The sequence below is a fragment of the Hylaeus volcanicus genome, unplaced genomic scaffold (genome assembly GCF_026283585.1).
Source record: "Hylaeus volcanicus isolate JK05 unplaced genomic scaffold, UHH_iyHylVolc1.0_haploid 12237, whole genome shotgun sequence".
In the NCBI taxonomy this organism is placed as follows: domain Eukaryota; kingdom Metazoa; phylum Arthropoda; class Insecta; order Hymenoptera; family Colletidae; genus Hylaeus; species Hylaeus volcanicus.
The window spans coordinates 850777-875984 of NW_026533172.1; the positions used below are offsets into that span (position 1 = coordinate 850777).

General features: G+C 32.5%; 8 protein-coding genes and 1 long non-coding RNA gene across 18 annotated transcripts; 6 read left to right on the forward strand and 3 right to left on the reverse strand.

Annotated features, from left to right (window-relative positions):
- Positions 1-311: 311 nt before the first annotated feature.
- On the forward strand, positions 312-1675 carry LOC128883784 (uncharacterized). The gene is made up of 4 exons (XR_008459109.1): positions 312-383; positions 543-716; positions 801-1445; positions 1498-1675. It is a non-coding gene; the product is annotated as an uncharacterized LOC128883784 (long non-coding RNA).
- On the reverse strand, positions 395-1936 carry LOC128883783 (nitric oxide synthase-interacting protein-like). Of its 7 annotated transcripts, XM_054136483.1 has the most exons (9): positions 1821-1936; positions 1667-1771; positions 1484-1590; positions 1304-1423; positions 1138-1194; positions 1014-1090; positions 878-967; positions 730-835; positions 395-678 (listed from the first exon to the last, which is right to left on the reverse strand). In XM_054136483.1, the coding sequence occupies exons 1-9, from the start codon at positions 1888-1890 to the stop codon at positions 529-531; spliced, it is 882 nt and encodes a 293-aa protein (XP_053992458.1). In that variant the 5' UTR covers positions 1891-1936; the 3' UTR covers positions 395-528. The 7 variants fall into 7 exon arrangements, 5 of the variants coding, with proteins under 5 accessions (XP_053992458.1, XP_053992457.1, XP_053992460.1 ...); XM_054136482.1 differs by having other exon boundaries at positions 1304-1590; XM_054136485.1 differs by having other exon boundaries at positions 1304-1597; positions 1821-1837.
- Positions 1937-2827: 891 nt separating this feature from the next.
- On the forward strand, positions 2828-4156 carry LOC128883766 (60S ribosomal protein L5-like). The gene is made up of 2 exons (XM_054136456.1): positions 2828-3080; positions 3141-4156. Exons 1-2 carry the CDS (start codon positions 2916-2918, stop codon positions 3909-3911), a joined length of 936 nt encoding a protein of 311 aa, XP_053992431.1. The 5' UTR covers positions 2828-2915; the 3' UTR covers positions 3912-4156.
- Positions 4157-4920: 764 nt separating this feature from the next.
- Positions 4921-7263, forward strand: LOC128884467 (uncharacterized). Its single transcript, XM_054137897.1, has 8 exons — positions 4921-5117; positions 5165-5239; positions 5311-5427; positions 5481-5600; positions 5669-5987; positions 6045-6669; positions 6721-7179; positions 7230-7263. The coding sequence occupies exons 1-8, from the start codon at positions 4929-4931 to the stop codon at positions 7261-7263; spliced, it is 1938 nt and encodes a 645-aa protein (XP_053993872.1). The 5' UTR covers positions 4921-4928.
- Positions 7192-10438, forward strand: LOC128883910 (uncharacterized). The gene is made up of 10 exons (XM_054136776.1): positions 7192-7297; positions 7436-7546; positions 7599-8368; positions 8421-8566; positions 8647-8831; positions 8969-9204; positions 9258-9531; positions 9589-9756; positions 9816-9979; positions 10035-10438. The coding sequence occupies exons 1-10, from the start codon at positions 7274-7276 to the stop codon at positions 10084-10086; spliced, it is 2130 nt and encodes a 709-aa protein (XP_053992751.1). The 5' UTR covers positions 7192-7273; the 3' UTR covers positions 10087-10438.
- Positions 10439-11180: 742 nt separating this feature from the next.
- On the forward strand, positions 11181-13664 carry LOC128884299 (protein transport protein Sec61 subunit alpha-like). Its single transcript, XM_054137594.1, has 12 exons — positions 11181-11230; positions 11314-11374; positions 11456-11523; positions 11575-11854; positions 11988-12217; positions 12279-12473; positions 12582-12779; positions 12859-12940; positions 13016-13083; positions 13143-13255; positions 13318-13475; positions 13523-13664. The coding sequence occupies exons 2-12, from the start codon at positions 11362-11364 to the stop codon at positions 13537-13539; spliced, it is 1422 nt and encodes a 473-aa protein (XP_053993569.1). The 5' UTR covers positions 11181-11230; positions 11314-11361; the 3' UTR covers positions 13540-13664.
- A 107-nt stretch (positions 13665-13771) lies between these two features.
- On the forward strand, positions 13772-17771 carry LOC128884298 (vacuolar protein sorting-associated protein 53 homolog). Of its 3 annotated transcripts, none has more exons than XM_054137590.1 (22): positions 13772-13926; positions 13975-14067; positions 14125-14270; positions 14394-14544; positions 14599-14726; positions 14782-14849; positions 14914-14997; positions 15060-15220; positions 15307-15425; positions 15472-15540; positions 15631-15831; positions 15903-15988; positions 16042-16143; positions 16202-16363; positions 16424-16525; positions 16581-16637; positions 16895-17034; positions 17079-17160; positions 17210-17279; positions 17336-17464; positions 17523-17577; positions 17635-17771. In XM_054137590.1, the coding sequence occupies exons 1-21, from the start codon at positions 13854-13856 to the stop codon at positions 17532-17534; spliced, it is 2235 nt and encodes a 744-aa protein (XP_053993565.1). In that variant the 5' UTR covers positions 13772-13853; the 3' UTR covers positions 17535-17577; positions 17635-17771. The 3 variants fall into 3 exon arrangements, with proteins under 3 accessions (XP_053993565.1, XP_053993566.1, XP_053993568.1); XM_054137591.1 differs by having other exon boundaries at positions 15307-15419; XM_054137593.1 differs by lacking the exons at positions 13772-13926; positions 13975-14067 and having other exon boundaries at positions 14196-14274.
- Positions 17772-19301: 1530 nt separating this feature from the next.
- LOC128884297 (uncharacterized) lies at positions 19302-22886 on the reverse strand. Of its 2 annotated transcripts, XM_054137589.1 has the most exons (6): positions 21479-22886; positions 21182-21387; positions 21049-21124; positions 20294-20977; positions 19719-20132; positions 19302-19589 (listed from the first exon to the last, which is right to left on the reverse strand). In XM_054137589.1, exons 1-6 carry the CDS (start codon positions 22884-22886, stop codon positions 19378-19380), a joined length of 3000 nt encoding a protein of 999 aa, XP_053993564.1. In that variant the 3' UTR covers positions 19302-19377. The 2 variants fall into 2 exon arrangements, with proteins under 2 accessions (XP_053993564.1, XP_053993563.1); XM_054137588.1 differs by having other exon boundaries at positions 19302-20132.
- Positions 22887-23688: 802 nt separating this feature from the next.
- On the reverse strand, positions 23689-24616 carry LOC128883974 (60S ribosomal protein L13a-like). The gene is made up of 3 exons (XM_054136893.1): positions 24509-24616; positions 24325-24463; positions 23689-24259 (listed from the first exon to the last, which is right to left on the reverse strand). Exons 1-3 carry the CDS (start codon positions 24518-24520, stop codon positions 23799-23801), a joined length of 612 nt encoding a protein of 203 aa, XP_053992868.1. The 5' UTR covers positions 24521-24616; the 3' UTR covers positions 23689-23798.
- Positions 24617-25208: the final 592 nt, after the last annotated feature.

Below are 25208 nucleotides of genomic sequence, written 5' to 3' on the forward strand. Positions count from 1 at the left end.
TAGCAATAAGAATTGTACTAACCGCAAACCCTATCACACGAAGTACCAGCCGAGAAGACTCCGACAGGTAGATTTTCGGTTCTGGAGGCGGAAAAAATCCAAACATACAAAAATCGGAAAAAAGACTTTCGAAAAAAACTTTCAAGTTTTGTGATAATGACGAGAAGACGTTTCAAATACTCTGAAAGCAAACCATATATGATAGGTTGTAGTAAAAAAAAATGTTGTTCGTTTCAATTATTGAAAAATACCGTAAAAGACGTTCAAAATATGGAGTTTAGGCACACTTGTGAGATTAACAGAAAAAACGTGAATGGTAAGAATGTTTTTCTTGGCCGTAACGCAACAGAAACGAACCAAGGTTGTTTCTTAGGGTAAAAATGGTACGATTCAATTTAAGAAAAGTTAAAATAGTTTTTTTCTATTAATAGTACTAGTAAAATTTTGGTAAAATTTTTTTTTTAGTTTTTAGTAAAAATTTTTTAAAACTCATTATTTCCTTTTAATGATAATTTGATTATTATATGGTTACTCCATAACAGGGCGAACAATTTTGACTTCAACTTTATTATGTGCTGAGAAACTTGTGCCTCCGGGAATTAAATGCACAATATCGGAAGGTGTTACGCAGGGATGGGACGGAATGAATCCTTGTAAAACATTAAGCTTTAAACATTCCTAAATTGTGTCGAGCAAATGACACACAAACTCACATGGTAACAAAATTACCTCAAGAATGATTTGACCTGTTTGTTTTAAAGCAATAGCTTTTTTGAAACCAATTTGTTTTTTGGTTATAGCACAAATCCATGAATCCTGTTTTTGTTCAAACATACTAAACCACCCATAAAACAATGACTAGGAAAAAAAAACGTACGCTGTTTCAATTTGCGTTTGACAAAGAGGATGTAATGTTACAATGTCTTTTAAATGAAGACGCGTTTTTGTCATGGGACAAAAAAAGTGACTAAACGCGAAGATGAAGTAAATTGGGTAAGGAATTCAATACATACCATCTAGGAGGCTTTGTTTGTGCAGATTCTTTTTCCTTACGTTTCAATAAAGGCATTTCTGAATTGGTTCCAGCCATCTAATTTTATTGTAAAGAGTCTTAGTGTAATGAATACTAAGTGTTACCCAGAAGGATGCAGATATGTCTTTTTTCGACCCTGCAACGGAATCAGTGGTGGATTTCTAAATAAATAGAAACTATGACACGTTCTTGAAGCATGTTTAATTATGTAAAAAGATCATGGCTTAAAACATTAAAGGATAGCTTAAATTACTTTTGATTTTGTCTTACTAAAAAATCCACAGATGACGCATTGAATGAATCTTTTTCAATGTTTGGAACGCCTTGATTTGCGAAGAGAAACTTGTGAATTTCTTCTTGAGACTCTTCTTGCTGTTTTAAGTGTATTTTCTGTCCATCAAGACAAAAGAATGTTAGACGCCTTCTTGCTAACAAAGAAGATAAACATACGCGTTCGTTCTCAGACTGTTCCATATGCCACTCATGTAAACGTCGCTCATACTGTTCTTTCTGAACGGCCAAATTTTCCATTAAACAGTTACGGCAGTAAATATACCCTAAAAACTTGCCATGAAAGTTAACTTTGTAGGATTTTTCATAGGTGCTTATAAACAGTAAAGCCTAATCTCTTACCTTGTAACGTACACACTGGCTTAACGGCTATACTTAAACAAAGCCAACAATCCTCAAAACGTCTTAAAGACTCACCTTCTAAACGTGATGTTAAAGTTCCGAAATCTAACAAGTGTTATTTAAGAAAATAATTTTTGTTGCTTTGTACTTTAACCTTTCAATTTTTTTCTTTCATGATACGTGAAGAAAGAATGTGCTGTATTATTTTTACTATGACGTGACATCAATAGAAATGACGAATTGATTAAGAATTTTTACGGAAACTACAACAAGGCAATTTTCAATAATAAAATTGTTTACACATGCAGGCTTAATTAATCTGTTATATGACATTACAAGAAAAACAAGATAATGTTCTGAAATGACACTTTGTAGGTGTTGGCAGCCCTCTTTTTGACATTTCAACCACTTTTACATTACTTTCTTTATTTTATGAATGTTAAAATTTTTTATGAACTTTTTTATTTAATGTATGCATCACAAATTTTTCTCTAAAACCTCGATACACGCATTTTTCAGTTATTTACATAATAAGCAGTAACTTATATCTTACATTCTTAACAAATGTAAAAGTGTTACGCTAAGAATTCTAGTGATTTGACTGTATACAAAGGCAACATTGTTAAACTAAGAAATGATACATGTCTTTTTTAAGTCACTAAGTAGTTTGATATAAAAAAAATTTATTAACAGAAATGTCGTTAAAATTACTAACCCAAAAAATAATATGTGAATCTGACTTGTTAACAAAAAAAAAAAAATATTTTTTCTAATATTTTATGCAACATAATGCATTATAAAATATTTTATAGAATGGTATTCCAATAATCAATACAAAACATTTTAAAAAGCAATTCAGGTAAATTTTTTTCCAATAGAGGAAGTAGTAAAATGTACTTAATACTGTAGTATTTTTTTTCAATTGTCGTTTTAATTTGTTTTAAAACAAAAAAAAAATAAATTGATGTTCTTAGTGGAAAGCGTACTTTTTCCAATTACAAATGTGTTATGTAGGAATATTTCGTTACGAGTATTTTTCTTTTAAAACTGTTTGCTTGAGGAAATGAATTTTTCTTTGGTTTCAAATAATTGTTGGGTCACCAGTCAAGACTAGTTCATTCGCCCCAATAAGACAGTACAACGAGTATAGTGTAACCCAACACACAGATTTATAAACAGACTGGTTCAGGAAAAAAAACGACGGTGTACGTTCTTTTGTTGTTATTGGGCTATTCCCATTGGTGGCGTCATGGTGTTTGTCAAGGTTGTTAAAAGTAAATCTTATTTCAAGCGGTATCAGGTAAAATATCGTCGGAGAAGAGAAGGAAAGACGGATTACTATGCGCGACGCCGATTGGTTAACCAAGATCAAAATAAGTACAACTGTCATAAGTACAGATTTGTAGTTCGACGGGTAAACAAGTGCTATTATTTTTTTACTCATGTGTCTTGATAAAACGAATTTTTTGTGTAGACTAATCAAAGAATCATCTGCCAAGTTGTGTATTCAACTATTCAAGGAGATCATGTCATCACAAGTGCCGATTCGTTTGAATTAAAGAAATATGGTATACCTGTCGGGCTGAGTAACTACGCTGCGGCGTATGCCACTGGATTACTAGCGGCCAGACGTTTACTAGTCTCTTTGGGTATTGATAAGAAATTCGAAGGAGTTGTTAATGTGACGGGTGAAGAATATCATGTTGAAGAAGAAATGCGAGAAGACTGCCGACCTTTTAAAGCAATGTTAGATGTCGGACTTGTTCGAACGACAACTGGAAACAGAGTGTTTGGAGCAATGAAAGGAGCATGTGATGGTGGTCTTCATATACCTCACAGCACCAAGCGGTTTCCAGGTGCGTCAAGCGAGAAAGGACAGAAAGAAAAATACGATCCCGAAGTTCATCGTGCAAGAATTTACGGACAACATGTAGCAGAATATATGCGTCACTTACAATCTGAATCTCCAGATAAGTTCAAAGCGCATTTCTCTAGATTTATAAAAGAAAATATCTCACCTGACTCAATTGAAGAAATGTATACAAAAGCTCACGCTCAAATTCGCGCACATCCTGAGCATCAAAAGAAGGAAAAAGAACATGCCAAGAATGTTCGTGATGGAAACTTCATTTGCTCTGGCAATGTTAAGTACTTGAGACCGTTGAAAATGACTCGTGAACAACGTCGTGATCGTGTTACACAAAAACTTCAAATTATGGCACAAAAAATGGAAACTGCTGAGTAGTGCCATTTCTATTTCGTGTCTAGTTTTTTTTTTTTTAGTTCACACTCTCCGTGTAATGGTAACTATCATAAAAACTGTAAACATTTCTAGTTTAACATAAAAAAACAAGGACAGATTTGAATGAAAATTCCTTCTTTCAGTGAAAGCAAATAGATCTTTCTAGCAAAAAGTTTTTTTAGGTAAATTTTTTTTTTTAATATTTTTAAAACTTAATTGAACGTAGCATAAAACGGTTTTTAGAGTTTTGCACAGATTTTTATATTAATAGTATTACGATTCTTTAAAGGTTGAAAAAAAAAATATCTTTTTAAAGTAGTCATGAATCGAAGGGTGAGGATTATGAAACAAACATAGCCTTTTTTTCCTTCGTTTTAGAGTACTTCCACTCTTGCTTTGTATTCATTTAAAGCAATTCAAATATGGTACTTGGTAGCAAGCGTATGCATGTAATCCTAGAATTTTTGCGTGTAAAGCAGATGAAACGTCAAGTTTTACTAACAACTTGATTCAATTAATGTGAATATAACGGAAACAATAAATTTAAAAGAAAACAAAGCGCACTTTTCAATTTTTGTATGCTCAAGTACCTTGTTATTACTAGGTGTCATACTTTTGGACATGCTGGTCAAAGTAGAATTCTCCAAGTTACCGTGTTTTGATGTTGATTCATCGATACGTACCATGTTTTTTTAGATGCCAACTTGTGTGGTGTGAATACTGTTTCGTTTACGATGGTTAATCGTTTTGAAACAATCATAACAATTCTCTTAAGGAGTTAGTTTAGTACACATACAAACGAATACCAAGTATTACATAGTACCACATAAGAAAGAATGACTCTAAAAATAGATTTTCCTTAGATCTAGGAAAGAATAAGTGATACACGGGTGAACTTTTATGAACTATGCGAGGACATTTTTAAAATTGTTTTCGTAACGAATGATTTAAATGGTTCAACAACTGTTCCTTTTTTTACAACACTTTGGAAACTTTTTTTAAAATTACGCTATATCCAACATGGATGCAAAAGCGTTTCAACAGCAATATAACTTAGCTGTTCGTAAGCTTGATGCGTTTTTGTTTAAGGTATCTGATGGAGTATCGCTACAAGAGAGTGACACTTTTGAGGTCGTGCTCAGTACTTTACATTGTGCTTTATATGTTCGAGAACAGGCTAGAAAAGAGAACAAGGTTGTCGATTTTAATGTAGGCGGATATTTTAAAAAAGTATTACGACGAATTATTCTACTTAGGAAAAAAAAAAAATTTCTACAGAGTGGTTTCAACAAGTCAACGAAGGATTAGTGGAACGTTTTATGTCGTTAACAGTGCGTGTTTCTGTATTCAACTTTACAAGAAAACTGTACATTTGAAAAGATTTTTTTTCTATAATTTCTAGTGGTCAGGAAATCCATTTTGTCAGCGCCTAGCTTTGACTATTTTCTTTGATCTTTTACATGTTGACTTACTTGGCTGGATTGAAGGTTGTACGCGTTTTATGCCTGATTTGCTTCAGGTAAAATTGAAAGAATTAAAAAAAAAAATTCATATTGATTCATCTTTTGCAAGAGCTCCAATCCCCTCAGTGTGTATTACGCCCTCAACTATGGACTCGTTCGTTACCTTTCTGTTCTCGAGTCTTACCTAAAGAAAAATAGTAATACAATTTTACCTATGAACTCACTTGAGGTAAAAATGAAAATGAAATTGTTTTTTTACGCGGTATTCAACAGATTCCCGTTACATGTTGCGCTTAGATTTTCACAAACATTCTTTTAGTCTTTGTAAGAGAAATTCAAAAATTGTTGATTGGAGCTCACATAAGTAGTGACGTTGAACCCGTGATGGAGACAAAAATTAGCAATTTATCAAATGATTCATACACTTTATCCATCAATTCTTTAATTTCTTCTAATGTTGGTTTAAAAATTGTAAAACAAATTTCAATTTTTCTCCAGCGAACGATTTGTCTACAACGTTTTCAAATTGATAATTTTCCCAAAAATTACAACCAAGTCGCAATATCTTGTTTAAATACAATAATCCATTTACTCATTTATCCGCTAGGCGCTCAAAGTAAATTTAAAGCGTTGATTTCTTCTTTGCTTGTTTACCTTCACTTGCTTTTATCAGGAACAAGTCATTATATAATTATCATTGAGTCCTTGTGTGATATTATTTTGATGAAAACGCTTCAAATTCGATTGTTAATGTCTTGTTTAAAAACGTTTGGCTTTCTATGCTTATGTGTTTCACTTCCGTATAATGATGGTGAATGTTATCTGTTGAATCCATTAGTTTTAAAGAAACATTCGCAGACTGCTCCAATGGTCGTCGAGATGTTAAAGGATTGGATTGTTTTTTTTGAAAAAAAAAAAAAATATAAAAGACGATCCATTCTCGAGTTTTGTTCTAATGCCAATAGACGGAATCCGTTGCGTGTCATTATGGGTTTACAAATTATGAAACTATTAGCCTCGACTCCTACTAAGAATGATCTTTTGTCGGATCTATTTTTATTTCAATGCATGTCCCTTTTAAGCGACATGGTTTCTTCAACTTTCTTTTCAATTTCATCTCTTCGCCATCAAGCTGAGAGCCTTTACATATCTGGTTTATTCAAGACGTCCATTCTGGATGTGAAGCTTCCCGTTAACACGGTGGCTTTATCCACTTCCGAATGCCACGATCAATCAATATGCTTTGACGACGGAGAGGGCTTCACCGAGCAATTCGGACTACCTTGTAAAAAAAAAAAGTAAAGCTAAATTAATGTTTTCTTATTTTAAAAAATGTTTTCTTTAATTAGTATTGACGTTGTCGCTTGGTTAACAAGTGTTAAAAGTCATGAAGATGTTGTGGAATTAATTATGAAAAATTTTTTAAAAAAACTTGATAATTCCTCAATAAGATATGTCGATGAAATCACTCCTTTAGACAGTCACCCTGCATATGTTACCACTGTAAATGATACAAATGTTGTGGTTGCGGCACCCGTGGAAATTTCATTGACGGAAGGATTTCAAAATCCTGGTGGTGCACTTGAAGTATCCCTACATCAACTCAAATCCACCGTAAGTAAAGAACTCGAGGCACTGTATAAGGAGGAGAAATGTCAATCTCTCCCTGAAAACAAAATCAATATAGAACAGCCAGATTTAAACATGGTAGATTTTAAAATTTCACTTGATGACATTCTAACATCACCAAAGACTGAAAAGATGATAGTATGTACACCTCTATCATTCATTAAAAAACATCAAGAAGCGTTAGCAGCAGTTTATTTTCAAAACATTCTACAAAAAAATGTTTTTCAAGACCAAACCCAGCCGTCCCTTCCTGCTACTGTTGATTATTGTGCTATGGAATCAACTCTTTTTTTTCAGGTAGTTGTGTTAAAAGTGTTTAAAAAAAAAACTATCGTTTATATAAAAAATTTCTATGCCAATTTTTTCATGTTATGCGATTCATTTTTTAATCCTTGTCTACTTTCAATTTAACACAAATAACCAGTTTTGGTGCAGTTTAAAAGTCAAGTTCTTCAAAAATTACTACTACAACACGAAACCAATAAGGATCAACAAACTCGTTTTTTTCTAAGTTATATGACATATGTTTGGAAACCAGCGACCGAGGTTTGTCATATTGTATTAAATCCAAGAAATTAATATTTTAATCTTTCCTTAGCAATCTTTCGCACAATATTGGGAGTCGTGTTTAGCTGTATCGATCGAAACGTTATTTACCAAATATGTACACTCTCTTTGCGCATTTAAAAACAGTATGGATAATCCTTCTTTAAACGAAGACTATCAAGCCGCTTATTTGGAGAATATTAAATCATTTAATAAAGTTGATCTATTCGGTTTACCGTTCGATTTTCTAAATGAGTCGTATCACCTTAATCTATTATCACCAAAAGAGACTGAATTAGGGGATATAGGCAAAGGATTAACCTATGAAGAAATTTTTAAACTCATTCTTCAATTCACTCTTTTAATTCCGGTCAATAAAATAACCTTGAACTTTTCACTGAAATCGTTCACTACAGAGTTGTCATCATTAAACGAACTAAATTTTAAATGTATTGTTCGTTTATTTTTGGAATTACCTTACGTTCCGTCTTATGCCTTTCATGTATTATACGATTTCGCGTTGATGAACCACCGACTACGTAAAATCACTTTTGCTATTTTATTTAAATACCTTCGTTCCACGGAAAGGCCAACATTGAAAAAACGAACAGCGTATCAATTAATTCTTCACTTGGCATGCGCCCAAGAATGTGACGCTCGACAGGATGTGTTAACCTTCATAAATCGTCAGATCATTAATAATCCATCCTCCTTAGCCCACGTACATGATTTAAACGCTACTGAAAGACGATTTCAAGACGAATGGAGCAATCTCCAAGCTACGACCGTTTGGCTCGAATTTTTCGCTATTTCGCTCCTACGGTATTTTTTTGGTTCCGTCAAATTGTCACAAATTTTTGGTGCGTAACGTTAGATATATCATTGAAGAATTCGCGCTAGTGATCAAAAACCCCGACACCGATCTCTATTCTGATGCATCTTGGCCTATACTAAATGTTACCTCACCAAACCAACATTTAAAGAAAATGTGTGAACATTACTTTCGTCCTCTCATACGATGTAACTCATTTTTCGCGTAAATACCTCTTAAAGTGTGAATATTTTTTTTTTCTTTTGTTTTGTGGACCGTTTATAATCAGCACAAATTGCGGATGTCGTCACACAACATGACAGTATCATTGGCATAATTCAACGCTTTGGTAGTTTATTAAGTTTATTGTGTTATCATCGGTCACATTTACTTAATATTTTAATGAGTGCATATGGCTTATCAACATGTATCAGTCCTGTTTTAGCTGAAGCACTTCAGCAACATTTTTTAGAGGTAAAAAGTCACGTTTTTTTTTTGTTTACAAACAATACTTTCAAATGTATACCATGTTAAGCCAATTGATATATGTTTTCTCTTCATTTTTTGAAGTGTTTATGTTTCATTTTATCTTTTGTTGTCCTCTCTTCTAGACACTTCAATGCATACCAAAAGAACATTTGTCTGTATTGATTCCTTTGATCAACTTTAAAGACGCTCGTTTTACTTTTCTCTACAAGGATATTTTAACTATCCTGGTCGATTCCGTATGTGAACAGTCCGCTGACTTAGCTATAACCGTATCTGAAATCGTAAATGTTGGTCTTCTAGCATACAAGTCCACACAATGCATTCAACTCGTCGTACCATTGCTACCCTGTTTACCAAAGTAAATTTTTTTTTTCTTTTGTTTTAAATTCATTTTATTTTTTTATGTTGAAGGTTGGAAGCTGAACATTTTTTTAAACAGTGCATTTTATCTTCTGATCAGCAGTGTGCATCTCTATCGATTGAGCGTGTATTACACTATGCTTCAAGAAAAGATACCCTCTCTAAATGTGTTTCATTTATACCTTGTGATCGTATTTTGTACATTCTTTGCCAATCGGGAGAAGAAGTTTTTGATTCATCTTCTCTTTCTTTTTCTTATATTCTTCACGCTTTAGACAAATGTGTGACAATAGCTAGGCACCAGTCAACCATATTTCCTCCACCAGTACATACTTTTTTATAACGATATTCCATTTTTAAAACAATATCTATATGCTTTTAGGTATTTTTAACATTTTTAGGTGAACTTGTTGACCAATTTTCAAACTCAAATGGCAGAAACAAACTTCCACGTATTTTTGGCTACCTTCTTGTTTCTATTACAAAGAAATTACCATCGTTACACAACTCCATTTTATCCGATATCTTTCCTTTCCTTTTCAAATCATACGTAATACTTTTTGCATATACTACTTGTCATTTCTAACAACTTTTTTATCTTATAACAAGTCGAACGATTCGCATTGCAATATCTGGAACGACCCCACAAATTGGGAGGGCGTGTGTGATTCTATTTTATATTTTTGGAATAGTACACCCACCAACATAAGTGACGATTCAATATCCAACAATAGTAAGAGGCTAATTCGTCAAATTTTATCTCAACTGCCCAGGTAAAATACACACAACTTGTTCGCGATTCCTTTAATCTTCCCATATCTGTTATAGACTGCCTTTGAAACATTTACTCCAGAAAACAAATATCACACTATCAGCTTAAGCTATTATTTCATATCTATAATGGTTTAGCCATTGTTTAACATAAAGGCTTTCCTTTTTTGTCTTTCAAGTACTTTCCTTTTTATTGTGAATACTACTTCGTCTTTGTAAATGAGCATTTGCATTTCCGTAGTTTGGCTATCAAAATAAAAATTGATACATTTATCACTTGTGCAACAGCCAACCATGGAAATACGCATAAGTAGATAAACTACTGTATGCCGTGATGTAGTGTTTTGTTTTCTTTAGCTTATTTTTATTGATATAAAAGCATGTTAAAGCCAAACGAAAATAAATCACCGTTTAAGTTATTGTTTTTTTAACTTCAACTTTAATACATTTAATAAAACATATCAGAATACCTCTAGACCTTGGTTTTTTTCTTTGTTATAAGACATACTTAAACTTTGATTCTCTTTTTAATAATTCATTTGTTCATGGCTTGACATAAAAAATTTTCGAGACCAAAGTAATACGTCGAATATTAATGAATGTTTATTCTTTTTCACTTATTTAAATCAATGAACAAATTATATGCGTTTCGGAAATGTTTAGTAAAACGAAAAAATCTTTACAGATGACTACTTGTTGCATTGTCTTCGAAGCATTATTTAATCTATATTACCACCAAACTGCGAAAACACACTCATTTCACATTGTTAAAGATAATGTGAAAATTTAAATGATGTTTGAGTAATATGTTTATATTTTTATAATCTCCAAAATATTTCCGTTATATGTTACATGATAATCTTACAAATTTTTATTTTAAAGAGTTAGTGGCCACCGTTAATTATTTACATGCTACTTATCTTATTAAAAGTATGTGTATATATATAAACAGTAGGAGAATAATATATAGATCATGAAAAAATCCTTGAATACCAAAACATTTTTTTTAATTGGCATTGAAATTCTTTTAATTAATTATTTTATTTTGGTTTTCCATTCAAAAAAGAAAAAAACTCCTTATTTAATGGTCTATATATATATATTACAGCGTTTTCTTATAAAACTGCATTATACTTTTTATGGTGTTTTATTAACATGAATTTGGATACCTTTATTGGTCAAAACCCGTTGAAAATGACCCAAACACGTTACTGTCACCAGTGTTACCACAGAATAAAAACGAGTAGGCTACGGTAAGGAATTCAAGCCGTTTCATTACAAACAGACGAAGAACATATATATATATATATTAATTGTCTAACGTCTTGAATTTTAGTTTCGGTTTATTTAACAAATTTAGTTTTGTTTTAATTTTTTAACTACAATGGCGAAAGGATGTAAGCCTATGAATTATCTTTTTATATGTCAAAAAAACCTATTTTGTGAAATTATTATTTCTATTTTTTATTTTTTTTTAGTTCGTTTTTTAAATCTTATGAAACCTGCGATGCATATTATACCGGAAGTTGCCGTGCCGCATCGGAAGGTATTACATTTATACACAAAAAATTTTAGTTTTAGCAAAAAGTTTCTTTAGATTTCTTTTAAAGGAAGACTCATATGGACGTTGATGACGTTGTTTATCTTTTTAATCTGCTGTCAAATACCTCTTTATGGAATCGTTACTTCCTATAGCGCGGATCCTTTTTATTGGATGCGGGTTATTTTAGCGTCCAATCGTGGAACAGTCATGGAACTTGGTATATCTCCAGTGGTCACATCTGGAATGATCATGCAACTTTTGGCTGGATCACGCTTGATTGAAGTAGATCAGAGCTTGAAAGAGGACCGTGAGCTATTTAACGGAGCACAAAAACGTATGTTATTTTTGGAAAAATTCAATGCACGAAATGCTACTAATTTGATTACATGCATTGAAGAAATTCAAATTTTTTTAAATAAAAAAAATATGTTTATTTTAATAGTAATCACAACAATACGTATGCATAGTTTTAGGATTGTTAATAACAATTGGAGAGGCTTTGGCTTATGTTCTGGGCGGAATGTACGGTGACGTGTCTACTCTTGGAGCAGGAAACGCTATGCTTATAATTTTACAATTATTTTTTTCGGGAGTCATGGTTCTCCTACTAGACGAACTATTACAGAAAGGCTATGGACTTGGTTCGGGTATATCACTTTTTATTGCAACCAATGTTTGTGAAAGTGTGATTTGGAAGGTGTGCTATTTTATATTTTTTTGTTGATGCATCAATTCAAGCTTTTTATCTTTTCTTTTAGGCCTTTTCCCCTACAACTATAAATACAGGAAAAGGAACTGAATTTGAAGGAGCGCTTGTTGCATTGTTCCATTTACTCGTTACAAAGAAAAATAAATTTGAGGCATTACGTGAAGCTTTCTGTAGATCGAACGCCCCTAATGTTACCAATCTTCTGGCAACTATTTTCATCTTCTGTATTGTTATATACTTTCAAGTTAGCTTAAAATTAATAACATGATTCAGTAAACTCTCTCGTCCACGATTACATAAATGGATATCTTTCTTTTAATGGGTACAGTACATTTGTCATGTGTATGATTAGGGATTTAAGGTCGATTTGACTATAGCATATCAAAAAGTACGCGGGCAACAAGGAGTTTACCCTATAAAACTATTTTATACATCAAATATTCCTATAATTCTTCAAACGGCTCTTGTTTCTAATATTTATTTTTTCTCGCAAATTATTTTTCAAAGGTTCAAATTTAGCCTTATGGCAAATGTATTAGGCCAGTGGAACGTAAGTTTTCTATTTCGTTATTTCGGGTCATCTTGTTAAATGTACTTTTGTGTACTTTGCTTTATATAACCTCAAATAGGAAGGGGATAGTACTTCTCAGCCTGTTCCAGTAGGAGGGTTGGTTTATTATATTTTTCCCCCAACTAATGTTTCTAATATGGGTGAGGTTTTTTAAAGAACAAAACTGTCATAAAACTGAAAGAATAATAATATTACTTTTAACATTTTTTTTCTAGTTGAGGATCCTTTACGAGCTTTTGTTTACATTTTGTTTGTTTTAACGTCATGCGCATTGTTTTCACGCGTGAGCCATATAAAGAATATTTTTACTAAATAATTAACCTACTAAAAAATTATGTGTAGACTTGGACTGAAATATCCGGATCAAGCTCTCGTGACGTGGCTAAACACTTTCGTGATAACCATTTAGCGATTCGTGGATATCGTGAAACTTCCAACATTGAAGTTTTGAATCGGTGAGAGTGGCTCGTCAAGTTCATCATAAAGTTGAATGCTTTAATAATGTTTTGGAAATTAGATATATTCCTATTGCGGCTGCCTTCGGTGGCGTCTGCATCGGAGCGTTAACTATCATCGCTGATGTTCTAGGAGCTATAGGTTCTGGAACGGGTATTTTACTTGCTGTAAATATTATGTATCAATATTATGAAATGATGGCTAAAGAACAAGATCAAGGTATTTAATTCTATTGAATAACATGATATTTTGACCATTTTTTTTAGGAAATAATATATTTTAAAAAAATATTTTTTTTTCATTATGTTCATTTTTTTTTCTAATGGTGCTATATTTTTCATTAGTTATTTTAAAAAGTAAAGTATTTATAATTGTCATTCAAGTATCGTTTCCAACTGTTTTTTCAAAAGCTAGGCCCGGAACTTTTTTCAAGAAAATAAATTATTTTTATAGTTACAAACTAAATTCTGTCTATTTTTATATATCAGTAAAATGCATTAGAGAAAACATAACAAGAAAAAGGCACAATTACTCTTACAAACAGTTTTAAAATTGATGATTGACAAAATTCCTTAACAGAAAATTGGTTGTCAAAAAATGTGTGAAAAGAAAACATTTTCAATGACCTTTTTATTAAAAGGTTTAGAAAAAGATATAACGCGTAATAAAGGTAGGTAAATGTGGGATTCTAAATTGCACATAAAGTTGGGAACTTAAGACTTGATAGATTTGTATATGGAAAGTGATAAAGAAAATGCATCCTTTTGTCAAAAATCACTTGGTGATTTTATTGATAATACAATATCCTCTGGTATACAAAACCTCTAATATTTAAACTTCAAATACACTATAATCATTTGAGGTGCAGATAAAGATGGATTAAATGAGGCGTTTCAAGAAATGCAGTCTAAAATACAAATATTAGAAGAAAAAACAGACGAACAAGTGAATCAACAGTGTGAAATACTTTATACCCTACAAGGGCAAATGGACGATGCGAAATCCTTAGGTCATGTGGGTATTTATCAAGCTAAACATTTTTTGTATTATTTTTTTTCAAACCCTTTCTTATATTTGTTAATATAATAGATGTTTTTTAATAAAATACACTTTTCTTAATACTATGATGTGTATCAGAAATTATTGAATTCTTTAGAGCATCTTGACAACGAACGAAGTCTTTTACAGAAACAAGTTGAGACAACATGGAGTGATATAACAGTATTAGAAGCCGGTCGTCAAACGATTCAATCAGTGACTAAATTTTTAAAATTTTTAAAGGTTTTTGGTACTGTTACCAATAAATTATGAGTTCAAATACATACGGTAGTTGTTTTTCTAGTGATAGCCCTGTCCAATATTCGCACGTTTTGCACTGAAAACCGCTACGATAATAGTATACCGTTTCTTATTGTCCTTTATCGTTTGGTGGCATATTTTAACCAGAAACAATTTACAAATGATTTACAAGTAGGACATTAAAATAAAATTATGAAATCTTGTTTCATTTTATGGTTACATATAGAATTACTTACAAGAATTCCAAGAGGTGATCGACAAAATGAAGGCACAGCTAATGATGCAATTCGACATGTATTCATTTTTTAATTTTGGAATAACTTTCTAAAGGCTACATTTCACCCTTGCGATTGTGTAGACTTATGAGTACTGAAGTCCCTTCATCGTTAAACTTTTTAGATGCTTGTAAATTGGTGGACACGTTTTACCCGCGAAATTTCAGGTGTTGCTTCTTAAAATGCATTCATTGGGTGTTAACTTGTTTACGACATTATGAATGTATAGGAAAATTCTTTTATTGCATTTGACAGAAATTTTTTTGGAAGATTACACTAAAAATTTTCCTGATCAAAATGCTTTAACTGATCCTCATATTACTCTTCAAACATTTGATCGACGGTATATATTCTTTAAGAAGCTTTTCCGTCAATTTCCCAGCAAATATGGTATACCTTTTTTTGCTCTATCAGCTAATGCCATTAATGTTTATTTTTCATCTTCTACAAAAAATGGAATTTTAATGCAACATTAGATCAATGTTTTTTAAAAGAATGGAATGTTTTGTTGTTTATCACACATGAATTTTGTCGTATTGTTCGCTATCAATTAATTAGTCTAATGGATGTGGCTGATCCAAATTCAAATGTGACAGTAAAAAATCAATAATGTATATTTTTGTTTTCACAAAAAATTTTAGGTTCAGGCTCTTTTGAAAACTCAAGAATTTGAACTCTACTTGAACGAGAAATTTCAGGAGAGAACAAAGGTATTTTTTATCTATTATATGTTTTGTCATGCGCTAATGTACCAAATTAAATTTCTGTAATTTTTCAAACGTGGCGGGAACGGATTAAAGAATGCTGAGTTGAGTTTGTCTGAGGAAAAACCAGTGACATTTAATGATTGCCTTGAATTGCCTATAATAAAAGAGAAACTGCCATATTTGAAATTGTTAAGTCAGGATTTAAACGTAAACGAAGATCTTACAAAAAACAAAGACAAAGCGGTCAATACAAACGATTCGTCATGTATGAAACTAGATTCGGGCGTCAATTCAGTAAGGTTCACAAGTAATAAAACTAGCATGAACAAACTATACAATATTTCGTTATCTACTTCCTTTCAAAGACAGAAATACTTACTTTAAATTTCCATAAAGTCATTTCAAGCTGTTTTGATTCTTTTGTAAAAACCTGGATAAAAAATGAAGAAAAGTAGGCATTTTTCTGAATCGTCTATTTCTTTTTCCCCAAAATATCGCTTTTAGTCGCCTAGCGTGTACAATGCAAGAAAGTCTTAAGAGCGACGAGATTCTTTATGATCAACATGAAGGTCATGAAGAAGACGATTTTGTGAATAGTTGTACAAAGTAAGAGTTCGAGCCAGATTTAATACGAGAGAACATTTCTTTTTTTCGTTGTTTTTAGAACGCTTTATTCTTCGTGTATAACCCTTCTTGTTAATATGAAAAAATGTTATCACCAATACCAAACTTTCGCGCGGCCTGACTTAGTGGTGGATCTTGTGGAAGCGTTTCAAAAAAATCTGAACGAGTATCTTGAGATGCTTGCGACACGAACGTCTACAAAGTACGTGGTGTTTATTTTAAAAAAATAAAAGCTAATGTTGTTGTTTTATCCCATTTCTAGACTTTTAAGAAATCCGGAAACTGTAACTGTTGCGGTACTAGGAACTGTAGAATACATGGAGCATACATTACCTTATCTTATAATGGCTCTTCAAAAAATAGAGTTAGTGCTGCATTGTGTAGTGTGTGCATGGAATCCTCCCAATGTGTATAACTAGAATACTACAAGACAAAGAAATATTAAGGTTTCAAGCACAGTTTAAAGCTTTGTCAAAGTAGGTGTTAGGAATTCTTTGGTCGTTTCGCTCTTCATGAAAGTCGAAATTAAGCAAGTGAATTGTTATTCCTCTTCATAGTTTCCATTAAGTAGTTGAAACGTCGTAATGCAAATAACGAATAATTTGTTTAATGCCCACGATGTAGTATGCTTTGTGTCGATAATATACGTGTGTAAAATTAGAAACAACAAAAATAAGTTTACATCATGAGTAGGATACAACACGATATTATAAAAGTTCCAAATGATTTTTAGGATGAAAGCAAGCACTCTTACAAAACTATTTTCCTTAATTAGCCGTCCTGTGAAATCGCAGTTGTATTCGTCATTCCATAGCTCCGACTTGGTGGATGAAAAAACAAGAAAGGAAAGTGTTTGGGTTCAACCATTATCAGGTAAAAAAAACTACTGAATTGATTGAATTAATTGAATACTTTAGATGCCTTAAAGAAAATGTTTGATAAATTTAAACCACTTTTGTCTCGAATGCTGCTGCGGTTGCTTTGTGACATTTTTTTAAGGTAATATGATGATTGTAAAATTAAATTTCTAAGATTGATTGTTTTTTAGATGGTTTATTTGTGAGTATCGTAAAATTCTTTTTGAAATGAATAAATCATCTGTTCACGCTAATAAAAATGTAATTTTTGGGTGACGGCTTTTTTTTTGTTACTGATAGTGCAATATCTATTCTAGTTGCGTTTAGCCAGTGAAGCAATAATGAAAATCTTATACGATATACCTCAATATGTTTTACAAGATGAATCTCCTTTATACACAAAATATCTTCTGCATGAATTTAGTTCAATTCAATCTCTTTTAAAGGTAGATTTTTTTATTGTTATCAATTGCTACGTACACGTTTCTTTGTATTCGCAACTAGGATTCTTCTTAACTTCGGGCATGAAATCCTTTAGCATTGTTTTAATGAAAAAAAGGTTGGGATACACAGAACCTTCAAATGCCTTTCTATTATTTTGTTTCTCGGCATACAGTGTAACGCCGTGGCATTCAACGGCTTATTGAGTAACACAATTTAGTGGCATCTACACGCAACTTTTCTCTTTGAAAAATTGGAGTGCATTCATATGTTTTTTTTTTAAATCTTCGCGTCGTCATGATGATTTTTGATTATGTACCGTTTTTCAAATAATCTTTGTCGTGCTAACGTGATTCATAACTTGACATACATGTTTTTTTAATGGCGCATGATATTTATAAAACTAAAAGTAGTTTGTTTTTGCAAATTCCGTTTAAAAAAAATATATATAACCTTAATTAAGGAAAGCTTCTCAAGAAGGTTTATGGAGAATTTTAATGAAATTACTAGAATAAAAAATATACAGGTGACCCTAAATGTTTCTTGACTTTGTTGATGAAAATCGAACTTTCAAGTCAAGTGACAACGTTATTTGAGCCATTGTCAGCTTAGTCAATTCTTTGCTATACTATAACTCTCATTCAAACATTGAGGGGATGCGCCCCTGTGAACGAACGGTAAAGGAGGTTTTTGATAACGCAGATGCTTTTTAAAAAGACTAGTATTTTTTTCAGAAAGCATTGGGCGGGTCAGTGTATCAGTAATGAATTCCGGTACGTTTTCGGTTCTACACTGATCTCTACAATCGACATAAATGAAAGCGCATGGATTGATACTTGAGTTACCGCAATGTTTCATGGACTAAAGATGCATGTTCAAAAACGGCATCATTGTATTTTTTGCGAAACATTTCGATACAAGCAGGTTGGTGTTGCATAAGGGATGTATCTAAATCATTTTTTTCTAGTCTTTGACTTTGTTGAAAAGCGTTAGCGTTCTTGAGTTTTTCGCTACATACAACACTTGTTGCCTGGTTTGAATCCAAAATAGGTTTTTCTGATAAAGTTTTCAAACGGTTAATGTTAAATGATAAATCTGGTATTTCTGACGAAGTGTCACGATTCATTAAAATATCATGTACACGTTTTCTTATATCCTGAAAGGTGGCGGTTTTCCGAATTGAATTCTCAAAAGACTGACAATGATTATTATTCAATTTATCGCGCTGGTGGTTGGACATTGGTTTAAAGTTAGGGTCTGAAAGAATGCCACACAAAAGATGCTGTTTTTTGATGAATGACTTTGTATTGAACGAGTCAAGGTTTTTATTTTCAATAAGAAAAATTTGTTTATGTGAAATTGATTTTTCTCGTGAAAATGGAATAGTCTTATTTAAATGGATAGAATGCTTATCGGATTCTTCTGTAAAGGATGCAGATGCAACTGATTTGATTGCGTCAAATAAAGACAGATTTCGGTTCTTCTGGCGAAAATGGATGTTAAATCTTTTTTGTGAAGACACGAGATGGAGCGGCATCACATAAGAGCTTTCAAAAGAAAGGTTTCCGTGGAGCATGTAAACCTAATTTCTATAGGGACGCCACAAAATGCATTGGATGTGCAGGTTTTTTTACAGTAAGAGCATCAGTGGTTTTAATAAAAGAACCATCTAATACACAATGTGATTGGATGGAAGAAACTAAATAAAAAGCTTTTAAAATATTTTTTTTTAACCCTAAAAAAAAAAAACGTTACTGTAACAACTGGTTGAAAATCATTGAAATTTTTTCGGTAACATTAAGCGACGATAAATGAAGAAATACTATCAACTCATTAATGAGAGGTAGCATACGCTTGACAACAATCAGATGAGTTTTGTCTAATCGAAGTGTAATGTAGGTACAAAAGATAGAAATGCTCATGTGAAACGGGAAAGGGTCACCCGGACACCATAATGATCCGATAGTGTTACAAGAGATGTATTTCCAGCAAGACCACAACAAAAACCCTGAATGGGTACTTCAGGTTTTTGAAACATAACATCAGCTTGGGTGATTTCGAAAGATCCTAACTCTCCAATATAGTCCTGAGGAGGAAGAAGGATGTGATCACAACGCAGTCCGTGACATTCTAAAATGTAAAAAATATTTTGTTGAAATGATTGCATTAAAAAGTTGGTGCGTTTCAAAAGCAAGACAATCTCATGGATCACCGTGTATTTAACACTTATACAATTAAAGTTTACGGTACAAAGCTTACCAGCGTGGGGTCCAATCACGTTTAGAGGGTTTTGAGGATCCCACGTGTACAAAGAACAAGAAAACGGATCACATTGGAAATATTTGAGATAAGGTTTATCACCCGATGAATGTTTTGAATTCTGGGTTTTATAAGATGCGCTTAACGACTTGTTCAAGGAACAATCAGATGAGATGTCTGTACTACACGAATAATGCCGAAGAAAAAAGCGACGCGACGGATACGGAAACCAGACAGGTTTGTCCGACAAAAACTGGGTAGTACTCTTTGTGTGAAATAAAGAGGGAACTATACTTTGACGAGAGGGTGCGGGAATAAATGCTATGTATGCACTTTTCAAATGTGAGACTCTTAATACTTTGGGAAAACGAGAAATACGCGCAGCACGACTGTTTCTAGGAGTGGGGGAATCGTCTATAGAAAAGAAAGACATAGTCTCAGTGTGCGGGCGAGTGTGCATGTTTATGTGTGATACAGTTGAACACGTCACTTTTGTAATTCATTTTTGTATTGTTAATTAAAGTATACCACTTTGATGCCTCTGTAAAGTTGTTGATACTAACAAAAAACCTTACTTGTATATTGTGACTTGAGGAACGAGTTGATTGGTTCACGGCGCCGTCTGTGCGCCATAAAGTTTGAATATCTTTTAAGTAATACGACAGTATGTTGGAATTGAAGTTTCTTTTTTTGCTTCTCCGTTGTTTCTTTGTTTGAGTACCAATAAATCAAGGATATAATGTTAAGTATTTTGGAAGGCTTTGAAACGATCAGTTTTTGTTCTATGGTCTTAACCCGGGATTGCCAACTCTGCATTTGAGCTTTTTGTGTTTTGTGAAAAGCACTATATAAATTATTTTCTTTTAAAAGATTGACAAATGCATCCGTGTGGATAACACTAGAAGAATGAGAGAGCTGTTTAATCGAATTAATGCATTCATGTACAAAGTCTTCGTTTTTACAAAGCAACTGCCACACTTCGAAAGCTTCAAGTTCATGAAGCGCTTCATTTATTTTTTGTTTTCGCAATGCGAGTAGTAAAGCGTCACGCCACCCTTTTGAAAGAAAAGCTTTATAGTTAGACGAACAAATGTTAGGAGCTGCGTTCAAATCCCCCATAATTAAAGGTATTTCCCCTCGATTTTTAGCCACACTACATACATCAAAAATTTGAAGAATTTCATCATAACGAAGTAGTTCCACTGATGAACACTGAGGATCTATAGCTCCGCTTGCTAAATGAACATTAAAAATTGTAACTAAAAATAAACGTAGAGATACATACACCAATGCGTTATATTAATAAAAAAACTTAGCCGTTGTGTCTTACCTTTTCCAACTGTAGGTATTTCTACAGTTGCCTCTAAAATGCCTTTTGAACCAAATATTTTCTCAAGTGTGGTGACCTAGAGAGAAAAAGGTAGAGGATTGTAAAATGTCATGTTACATTACTGTAGTCTTACAGAGTGGAATGAGTGGAAATGACTTCTAAGTATAGGGAACTGACTCATGAGCATTAACCCATTATGCAAACTGAACATGCCACCGGAAGCACATCGCGCCACAAAAGGAAAAACTACTTTTAAAAAACTAATCAAAAAATTGGCTTGCCACTCGTCGTAAACTTCTTGAAGCGCTATGATGTGACATCCCGAATTTTTGAGTGCAGCTACATATAGAGAGGAAAAAAAAAATAGCCATAGATACAAATGCTACTGTAAAACCGTCAAATCTGAATGCACGACGTTTTGTTAACTTACGGGCAATATGTTGTAATCGGAATTTAGTGAATGGTGGATTTCTATACCAGCTGATACCACCGAAACAATATTCTAATAGTCCAACATTAAAAGTCATCAGTACTAATTCATTTAAACGTGTAATGGTGGGATTTAGCGCACTGAAAGCAAACGCCCCTTTTTTTTTTTTTTTGAATCCACAAACTAATGGATTTATTGTCATGGGAATACGTTTTGTTATAAAGTTGAAAAATCGTTTTTCCCTTTTCTTATACTGCAACGGAATAACAAATTTCACATTGCTTTCGTTTCGAAAATTGTTTTTTGATTTTTGACAAATATGTTTTAAGAACAACTTTTTTCTTTTACATTTCTGGAATCCTAGAGAGAGAGAACGTAGAGCTTTTTGGTCTCTGGAGTCGTCAATTGCATGCGTCGCGCAATGAGGTTGCTCCTGATTTAGGTAGTCACTCGTATACATTTTACTTGTTCCTTTGTTAAAATTATGTAGACGGAATGAGACATGTTCAACATCCGTTGTAGAAAAGACATGCTGGGGTGGTTTTGTCTCAAGTGGGGTCCAGCGCGTTTCTCTTTTGTCAGACCACATGCTGAATATATGCTGTATTTTTTCTTGAAAATTTTTTGATAAAGATAGATGAGGAGTCTCGTTAACGAGAAGTTGGTTGCCTTCGTCATCATTGATATTAAGCTGACTCTCCATTGAGACTGTCGGTGCATTGGCAACACCACATAAATGTGATACATGAACTGCCTCAGTGACAACATTCGTTGTAAATGTTATATGCTTTTTAACTTGTTCTAAACGTTTGTCTGATAAAACGCTGTGAAATAAATTGTGACTAGTCGGTGATGTGACATTGGAATCCCATGTAGTCGTACAGTCATTTACTTTTTTGGTCTTATTGATCGAGTAAGGGTCCCTATTCGGCTTTTCATGCAAAAGTGCATCAGTAAAGTAAAAAGAATTAGAATTTAAATATTTTTCTTCTCGATTTTCATAATATTTTTTTGATACCGTCAAATAATCATTATTTAGTGAGTATTTTTTTTTTAAAATGGGTATACATAATGAATTCTTTTGAGAAATTGTTTCCAATATTGAAGAATGATTCTCCATATTGTTGATACCCGTATTACACTGATAGTAAGGAAAATTTGGAAACGTTGTAGAAGTTTGGACACTCGGCCGTTTTTTGTTGGAGTTTATTTTCGGTAAAAAAAAATTTGTCAATCCGTGTCCCCCTTGATAATTTTCTGTTAGGTTCTCTGAACTGTTTAAATTGAATCCGGAATCAGATGTACCCTGTTTCTGATGCTTTATGGAAACGTCGTTCAACGATAAGGATCGATGAATTTTGTAGGACGTTGATGGTATTGACATGGAAAAATCATTTGAAGGATCCATAGAGTTGCGAATATTGGTTCATACATGAGCAGTATAGAAAGTATTTATAAGTAGAGCAATCATACTTTGTCACATTTGTTATTCTATATAAAACGTCTGTTAAAATATTAATTTCTCAAACACAATAGTATCCGTTTAAAAGAAAAAAAATACGAGGATTGTCTCATGCAACATTGCGGTAATATTATGTTCATAAGAAAAAAAAAATTATTTTAAAGCAGTTTTTTATAAAAGGAATTAAAAATAATAGAAAATAAATGAAACCGCGAAGTTTAAAATTAAACTACAAAATTGTTGCTTTAACTAAAAAAAATTACAGCAAGCATTAATTTATATTTTTCTGTATACATGTGTAATTTCTTCCCGTGCTTAGATGCAGTTTTTTTTTTATAATGCGAAAATCTGTTCAATTTAAGGTTCGCCGTAATTTGTGAATTATTTATAAATTTTTTTTCACAAAAACCTTTTACATTTATTGTAGAATTAATTATATATAATAACAATTCCTGTTTTTTGATATAATTACTGCGTATAGAATTAGTAGCATAAACGGAAGACGTTATTTTTTATACTCGAAACTTTTGTTTTTGTACTCTCACTATCAATTTGATGTTTAAATTTGATATTTAACGAATTATACTCACGGTACCTCCACTGATGTTTTTTAAAAATCTGTTATTCACGTAACATTTTTAACAATGCTAAACCCACCATTAGAAAAATACACCATTCTATTTTTAAGTAATAAAACCATTGTTTCGTTAAAAAAAACATCCCATTAAATTTTAGCCTAGGCCAATAGTAATCATTCATTGATTATTGTTGAATCAACCAATTTCGTTTAATTTTTAATTAAAACGTTCTAGAACATAAAATGATAGATGTTATCAAAAAATTTTTAGATACACTAAATTAATTTTTCCCTGATTGCAAAAGAATATCTTGATCTTCTTTTGACAATTTTTCAAAAGCTGCCTGTTTCTTCAATCTCAGTTCTTCACGAGACGCTGTCTTTTTTTCATAAAAAGCTGCACTTCGAATTCTTCGTCTAGCTTCAAGTCTCTTTACTAATTCCGCGTGTTTCCAGCCAATGCGAGATGCCATATCTCCTAACACACAGTAAGATCGGTGGCTCTTTAAACACACAGCCCTGACAGCTGATGGGATCACAAGGCGTTTCGTTTTTTCGTATTGTGTTGGAACACCTTCAAAAACTTGTAGACGACCAAGTGCTGCTGCTCCATGAGGTTGTTTATGTGGTAACATTCCTCTAATAGTTCTCCAAACAATTTTTGATGGAGCGCGATAGTGGATTACTGAGGATCTTCGAGGATTCGTATTAGACTTTTTACGTAAAAATGCCTCATATTTAACTAAAAAAAAATAGACGAAAAAGAAATTTAGTTGTTTGAGTTTGGTTAATAAAATCAAAACATACGTTTATTTCGATACAGAGACCCTGAAATATTGATTGTATCGCATCTTAGCAAAGTTACTTTTTGGCCATTCAACAATTGTTTTGCAACAACAGCTGCTACACGGCCAAGCATGTGATTGTGACAATCGACAACGATTTCCTAATTGTAAGGATTCATTTAAAACACATTTTTTTTTTTAATTACCTCTTTAAACATAGTTTTCAAGTAGCCCACAAGAAAACAATGAATTAAGTTTTTATCAGAAATCTTTATGTCAAGCTTCGACGTCAGGTATGTATCTATTGAGCCACTGTGCTTATCAGAATATCTGCCCAAGGGACAAAATAAACTGAGAAAATAAATGGGACATAGGGAACAATTCGTTTCTTATTTGTCGATAGAAAAAAAAAAAGTTATTAGATTTTGATAAATTTGAAAAATCAATGGTATAGTACATTTAAAAATTGTTTTTCTTATTGTGAATAATTTTGTATAAATAAACGGTACTACATTACATTCTGTTACAATTTATTACCGATAAACCAGATCAGTGCATTTTTTCCGTATATAGTCTTGGTTGTTTGTAAAAATGTTTTTTTTTGATTCAACGTTTGTATCTTAGCAGTACGGCTGTTTTAATATTTATTTTTAAACTTATTGCCAGATTTCTTAATGAAAGAATGGTACTGAGTTATTTAGTTTCTCGAGTTTCTTCAAAAACTAAGAAAAACTGCTACATACGGCGTTGTAAAAAAAGCAATTTTTGTACCTTATCTTCGCTAATAATTTTATTCGTTTAAAACTACTTTTATGTAAAGTAAACGTCAAGATCCTTACATTTTATGAGCTTTCCTTTTAAGTAAAGCACGTAGATAAAATGAAATAGAGGTGGAAATGATAAAAA

Coding starts and splice junctions, on each gene's coding strand:
- LOC128883766 (XM_054136456.1), top strand. CDS start 2,916: ATGGTGTTTGTCAAGGTTGTTAAAAGTAAATCTTATTTCAAGCGGTAT. Junction 3,081..3,140: donor ACAGATTTGTAGTTCGACGG/GTAAACAAGTGC, acceptor TTTTTTGTGTAG/ACTAATCAAAGAATCATCTG.
- LOC128884299 (XM_054137594.1), top strand. Junction 12,780..12,858: donor ATGTATTAGGCCAGTGGAAC/GTAAGTTTTCTA, acceptor AACCTCAAATAG/GAAGGGGATAGTACTTCTCA. Junction 12,941..13,015: donor AACTAATGTTTCTAATATGG/GTGAGGTTTTTT, acceptor TTTTTTTTCTAG/TTGAGGATCCTTTACGAGCT.
- LOC128883910 (XM_054136776.1), top strand. CDS start 7,274: ATGGAATCAACTCTTTTTTTTCAG. Junction 7,547..7,598: donor TTTGGAAACCAGCGACCGAG/GTTTGTCATATT, acceptor ATCTTTCCTTAG/CAATCTTTCGCACAATATTG. Junction 8,567..8,646: donor CTTTCGTCCTCTCATACGAT/GTAACTCATTTT, acceptor GTTTATAATCAG/CACAAATTGCGGATGTCGTC.
- LOC128883783 (XM_054136482.1), bottom strand. CDS start 1,890: ATGTCACGTCATAGTAAAAATAATACAGCACATTCTTTCTTCACGTAT. Junction 1,091..1,137: donor ACATATCTGCATCCTTCTGG/GTAACACTTAGT, acceptor CAATAAAATTAG/ATGGCTGGAACCAATTCAGA. Junction 679..729: donor CAGGTCAAATCATTCTTGAG/GTAATTTTGTTA, acceptor GACACAATTTAG/GAATGTTTAAAGCTTAATGT.
- LOC128884298 (XM_054137590.1), top strand. CDS start 13,854: ATGTGTGAAAAGAAAACATTTTCAATGACCTTTTTATTAAAAGGTTTA. Junction 14,727..14,781: donor AATTTACAAATGATTTACAA/GTAGGACATTAA, acceptor GGTTACATATAG/AATTACTTACAAGAATTCCA. Junction 15,541..15,630: donor AATTTCAGGAGAGAACAAAG/GTATTTTTTATC, acceptor AACGGATTAAAG/AATGCTGAGTTGAGTTTGTC.
- LOC128884467 (XM_054137897.1), top strand. CDS start 4,929: ATGGATGCAAAAGCGTTTCAACAGCAATATAACTTAGCTGTTCGTAAG. Junction 5,118..5,164: donor ACAAGGTTGTCGATTTTAAT/GTAGGCGGATAT, acceptor TATTCTACTTAG/GAAAAAAAAAAAATTTCTAC. Junction 5,988..6,044: donor TTATCCGCTAGGCGCTCAAA/GTAAATTTAAAG, acceptor TGCTTTTATCAG/GAACAAGTCATTATATAATT.
- LOC128883974 (XM_054136893.1), bottom strand. Junction 24,260..24,324: donor GTCTCTGTATCGAAATAAAC/GTATGTTTTGAT, acceptor ATTTTTTTTTAG/TTAAATATGAGGCATTTTTA.
- LOC128884297 (XM_054137588.1), bottom strand. CDS start 22,886: ATGGATCCTTCAAATGATTTTTCCATGTCAATACCATCAACGTCCTAC. Junction 21,388..21,478: donor CCGATTACAACATATTGCCC/GTAAGTTAACAA, acceptor CTCTATATGTAG/CTGCACTCAAAAATTCGGGA. Junction 21,125..21,181: donor ATTTCCACTCATTCCACTCT/GTAAGACTACAG, acceptor TTTTCTCTCTAG/GTCACCACACTTGAGAAAAT.